Source organism: Temnothorax nylanderi, unplaced genomic scaffold, assembly GCF_030848795.1.
Source record: "Temnothorax nylanderi isolate EJ_2023f unplaced genomic scaffold, tnyl_v1.0 TNYL_tig0991_pilon, whole genome shotgun sequence".
In the NCBI taxonomy this organism is placed as follows: Eukaryota; Metazoa; Arthropoda; class Insecta; order Hymenoptera; family Formicidae; genus Temnothorax; species Temnothorax nylanderi.
Window position 1 is genome coordinate 41,326 of NW_027250053.1, and position 6,000 is coordinate 47,325.

General features: G+C 37.0%; 1 protein-coding gene across 1 annotated transcript; it reads right to left on the bottom strand.

Annotated features, from left to right (window-relative positions):
- Positions 1-334: 334 nt before the first annotated feature.
- Positions 335-5,117, bottom strand: Alphacop (coatomer subunit alpha). The gene is made up of 5 exons (XM_071725407.1): positions 4,658-5,117; positions 3,606-4,414; positions 2,427-3,374; positions 1,115-2,281; positions 335-1,030 (listed from the first exon to the last, which is right to left on the bottom strand). Exons 1-5 carry the CDS (start codon positions 5,034-5,036, stop codon positions 827-829), a joined length of 3,507 nt encoding a protein of 1,168 aa, XP_071581508.1. The 5' UTR covers positions 5,037-5,117; the 3' UTR covers positions 335-826.
- Between the last annotated feature and the right edge of the window lie 883 nt (positions 5,118-6,000).

A 6,000-nucleotide genomic window follows, 5' to 3' on the forward strand; every position in this document is an offset into this window, starting at 1 on the left:
GGTTATTTATCCAAGAAAAATCATGTCTTTCTTTTTTCTAATATATCTTTGTAAATATTAGAAGCAAATATAAATATGTGATGGAGAATGAAGAAGCATTACTGAAGTATTTAAATAATAAGATAATCGTACATGTATATAAAGATATTGCAAGTCTGGAATAAAGGATTGTTGAATTCTAAATTTCATGTACCTACATAATTCGTTCATTTTTTAACATGCATTGACAAATTAGAAATGTATTATAAATAAAATTTAATTACAAGCTTCAGTCCAATATATATTCCCAACACATTTTAATCTTGCATATTGTATATCAAGGAAGTTGCCTTAATTCGACAGGATTAATGTAAGATTTATTTGTAAATATTGCACTTCTTATACAAATATCGTTTATTTTTTTATAAGTCATCCTAGTTTAAGAGTCATCATCTTTGATAACGTATATTAAATTTTATGTTCACTTTTGACAATATATAATAAAGGAGAATTAGAGTAATGCTGCAAGTTAAGATGGAAATGATGATAGAAATATACAAAAAGAATTGTAACATATGTATATATTCAATTAATGGGCACACTTGATTTGAAGTATGTTCAAGATTCATCTCTATTCATTTCACGGAATGCTAAAGTACAACTACTTCTGTTAAAGTTAAAATTATTTTTTGCTTACTTTGATCATACACCTCTAATTCAAAATTATTAAAATTGTATATCTAGCATCTTAAAATTAAAGAAAACTGTATATTTCTTAAGATAAATGATCTTTCAATTTTTCCGATTGAATGAAAGTTCACAAATTGGTAACAATATAAATGGAATATTATTGTTCTTTGCCTATCAAAGCGACTTCACATATTTTGCATACTATATCTTTAAACTGCGGATTATAACTAGCACCGCATAAGGGACACTTTACTTCTGGTTTTCCTTTGTAAATAGGTGTAAACGTGCTTGCGCACAATGAAAATGGATTGTGTTCGTCATACGCTAGTTTATGCTCGTCGACAGGATTCTTGTCACAAGACTGAAAAAGAATAAATCAAAATTTTCATTCATGGACATTAATCATTTATATAAATATAAATTTATACGATAAAAATGAAATTACCTGTAATAGGACTCGAATTTTTTGCGCAAGTTCTGGATTTGGTCCGAGCTCGAGTAATCTTCTCGCGAACGAAGCGGCGGTTTTGTAATTCTTCAATTTGTAGAACAAATTCACCGCTACTTGAAGAGTCAGAATCTGATGTACAGGTTGTAGATTACAGTGCGTAAAGTAAGCTGCCATTTCGCAAATCCTTTTCTGTTCTACTAACGTGGCTCTCGGCAAATTTTTACGCTCAGTTTCCATCTTTAAACCTAAGATATACTCGCGACAAATCTGAATTAGCTGTTGAGCTTCCGCAATATCTTGCTTGGTGTCGACAACGAGTAACGGTACACTTAGCAAGATACTCTGCAGCTTCTCTATCGCCTTGGAAAACTTGCCATTGGTCGTCAATTGATAGCACGCTTGAAGACGCTGAACTAGCTCGGCAAGGTGCAGTCCTACCGCAGGTAAACCTGTCTTTGATGCGGCCTCCTTCCAATTAGAATCCTTCCTTTGGGGATATCCATATAACGATGGTATATTAGGTAGACACGCGTAGGATGTTCTGGAGCGAGCGTATGTATTTAAGAACAGAGATTGATAAGGTCCAAACTCCACCACTCCAACTTGATTATTTAATAATCTAAAAGCGGACTCGAACGATCCAGCCAATATATGATCGACTACTAATTTAGAATTATTAACCCAATGCTGTGGCGGCGAAACTCCTTTAGTAGGTAGACATTCATAGTTATTGCTTTCGTCGGAAGTCGCTGCAGCTTCGAGTTCCGGCGGAAGATCAACGTCCTCGACATCCCATCCAGGACTCTCTTCGCCTTCTGGCGCAATTTCCGCGTCCACGCCTTCTTCGTCGTCTATCCCGAGTTCCTCGTCATTGCCCCATCCTTCAGGTATCGTTTCACCGTTGTCTTCCAGAGCAAGAGCAGCGGCCACTTGAGTCCTGGTACGAGACATCATCGCGCCTTCGAAGAAGCCTTTAGAAACGGTCAGCAGCGGCCAGTTGTTCTCAGCTTGCTGAATAGGTACGGGTGGACGGAGATACGTGGCACCTTTTTCCAATGCAGAAAGTTCCTCGCTCATCGATTGATACTCGCCGTCGTCGTCTTCGTTCGATATTCCATGGATTTTCTCGGTAACGTATGCCAAAGATGCTTGTCCAGAATTCTACAAACAGAAATTTATATATAAATTTTTACGCAATGTTATAAAATAAATGTTTTATATATATTTATTATAATCAATGATCAGAACCAATGAGGACTTGTGTTCTCAACGTATATAAAATTATTGATTAATAGAGATAATATACCCGCAAAATCTTAGCTCGTTCATAAATGTCTCCAAGAAGTAAGCTTCCTTGGTATTGTCCAGATACGTCTTTCCGAATTTCCGCGATTTTTATCATTTTACGTAGCTTCTCCAAGTTGCCGGTTATTAGATAGAGGAAAGCCAGCTTCTCGAAGTTCTTGGTCCTTTGATAACACATTTCCACAACTTGATGATTGCCTTGCAGCAAAGCGGTTTGCGCTAAACTCTCCCAGCATGATTTCTGATCGAGCGATCTCGCCGCTTCCAATGCAACTTCGATATTTCCGCATTCCAGCGCAAGACCAAATCTGGTTTTTTCATCTTTCACGAAGTGAAGCGCCACTTCCGGATATCCCTTCTGCTGTAAGTATGCTATAATCGATTGCCCAACAAGGTTCGCGGTGCGAACCATATGTAAAACTTCCTCGTATTTCCTGTTAATCAGCGCTAGTTTGAATTTGTATTCCGTCGGATCTATTCGGAGGATCCTCGGCTTGCATTCTCGATCCAAGCAATAAACTTGATTGCCTTTCACTCTCGTGACGTATATCGGTAAATCTAGCGTGCGAATGATGCCATAATCACCGTTACTGATCGCGTATTTAATGTGATTGCTGGTCGTGTAAATGAATACGCCGGAATCATCCCAAGCGCCGGATTTTACTCTGGTGTTTTCATGTATGCAACAGAGAGATTCTAACCGACGATTACAAATATTGACGGTATGTTTGGCCAGCAGTGCGACATGAGACATGTCGCTGGACCATACAACGTATCTACACTTTGCGATTTTTTCTTCTGCTAAAGTTCTCTTCTGTTGTACGTCAAACAGCGTTACTTGTTCTGGATCGCGCAAAAGTAACATACCAGTGCCAGCGTAAAATATTTCATCACAATTTGGAATTTGCACTTTTTTTGTGACTTCGTTTTTCAGGTTCTTAATAACTAACTGAAAAAGGAAATACTTTTGTTATTAAACTATGTATATGTGAATTTTAAAAATATAATACAAATATCATAAAATAACAAATTAATTAAAAAAGATAGCGTAAGTGTGATAATGCGCATATAAAATCTTGGTTAATCGTCTAATTGAAATAGATTGATTCAATCAACCGAATTATTGAATTTTAAACATTCTGAAATTTATGTAACTATTGTATAAAATATGCTAACTTACCGAATACACCCTATCCAATACAGCGAATCGATTTCTGGCAACCCAAGTGGCAGTAACACCGGATGCCCGTTTCGTATCAGCATCCGTGCTCGAATCTCCCTCGCGCGGTATCATATACAAGTCATAGGTACTATTCTCAATATTCGAGGGTGATCTAGTGCATATTAAAACGCTATTTTCTGCCTGATTGTACGACATGCTGTAGGGTGGTGTTTTTCCTCCACCACGTATCTGCATCACCGATGTATCCTTGGACGTAGTAAAATCCAGTTTCCGAAGGAAACGGTCTTTAACGTAATACAGAACGTTTCCGTAAACTGCATAAGCGGGACGTTCTCTCTCGAGTTTGAAAATGATCATTCCAGAATCGTGACCGGCGGCAAACAGATTGAGCGTTGGATGAGCGGCAAGAACCCAGAATCTCTCGTGTTCTCTCCTAAATGTGTGCAAACACGTGCGTTTTGTCATGTCCCAAACTCTGATACTTTTATCTTCCGAATTGGAGAGAATGAGATCCTGTCTAGGATGGAACAGCACGCAGGACACGTTGTTGTAATGGCCGCGACACGTGTCTACTTCCCAAGCCTTGGCATCATTCATCCGCCACATTTTGATCTGCCGATCATCGGCTCCGGAGACAATAAGAGGTAACGTTCCGTGAAAGCATGCCCAATTTACGCCTCTGTCGTGACCCTCCAGAACGTATTTTACTACTGCATCAGCTTGACCAAATAAATCGGTCGCTCCCGGATTCTTTAGATGATCCTCGAGACCTCCCGGTCCTGGCGCCACGTTCTTCTTGCGCAATCCTGCAATTGCATTCACCTAGTTATTGAGGTACAGTTTTTGACAGTAGTCACGTTATGAAATTTTCTTGGATTTTATAACTAATTGTAGTAATGACCAATATATGAATAATAAGAAATATAAATTACATGTAAATTTACTAATTTTTAATTAAATAAAGTTTCAAAAAAGTCTTAGATTAAATCTTTATTTTGATAAGTTGTATATTTTCAGTATCATACATGAGAAACAATTTTTGCACGAACCGGAAATATCCCAAACGCGGACAGTTTGATCTAACGAAGCTGACACAATAATGTCCTCCGTAGGATGAAATTGGGCACACATTACATAATGATTGTGCCCAGTCAGTACGCAAATGCAAGTGCGGCTTTGCCAGTTCCAGATTCGGATGGTCTGATCATCTGAAGCACTGAGAATCCAAGGATATTCTTGATGAAACATTGTGGTCCTTATGTAATCCAGGTGACCCAATAGGGTGAAGATACATCTCCGTTGTTTGTAGTTCCAAACTTTAATCTTATAATCGTCGCCACCAGAAACGAACAATGGCTGCTGATTATGGAAACATATGCCTCGAACGGGCCCATCGTGTTCGTCGAATTTGTCGAGCAGGGCGCACATACGGTAATCCCATAGTTGGATAACGCCATTATGCAAACTGTAATTTATTTACGAATGCAAAATACTTATAATATACGATATGACATTTTTATTGATTCATTTTTTTGTATTTATACGAAAAATATGATAGATATTTTATATAATTAAATATGGGAGATAAAAATCTGTTAAACATATATTACATGTTTATTTAATTTTTATACTCTAGAATTTAAATTTTTTCGATGCAATTTCTCATTTCTTTAATATTATATAATTCCTACTATCTTTTGTGCTATATGCAAATGCACTTTATTCAACGAATATATGGTATCAATTATGAAATTGCTTATTATTAGTTCGCACGCTATACGTATTATCCTTTTCAATTACCGTGAACTATATGAGGAACTTTATGAGTGCCCTGGATTGCGAAAACTGGCGGTTTTTTCGTCTGGGCGTATGATTACAAAATAAAACATAAGTATAGAGGTCATTCGGAAACTGGATTTCGGGCCTACGCCTCCATACAGGGTGTCATAATAACACAACGAAAATAATATGAATTTAAAGATCAAGATTATCATGTGTTGAGAGATTAATGTACAAATTCCATTATCTCTAAACAGATTTAGATGCTTCCAGCGATTATCGATCATAGAAGTCAATAATTAGGTCGACATTGATTAACGATTCTTTGTGATCCGCATTTGGCCGCCTTATATATCTTGTTTATATTATCTTAGAAGGTGTGGTACATTCATTACTTGAATCTGAATACCAAAAGAACGCACAATCATTTCTGAGTCCTTCGATTCAACCTCTTACCAATGATCTTTTTAATATATGCATGAATATTAACACCTGCTGTGTGACAAATTATTCGCTCATAAATACCTGATAAAGAGATCAAATCTGATTGCCTAATTTGTTATTAGGTCAGATTAAACAACATTTCAGAATAATTCATTATATCTTGGTTACA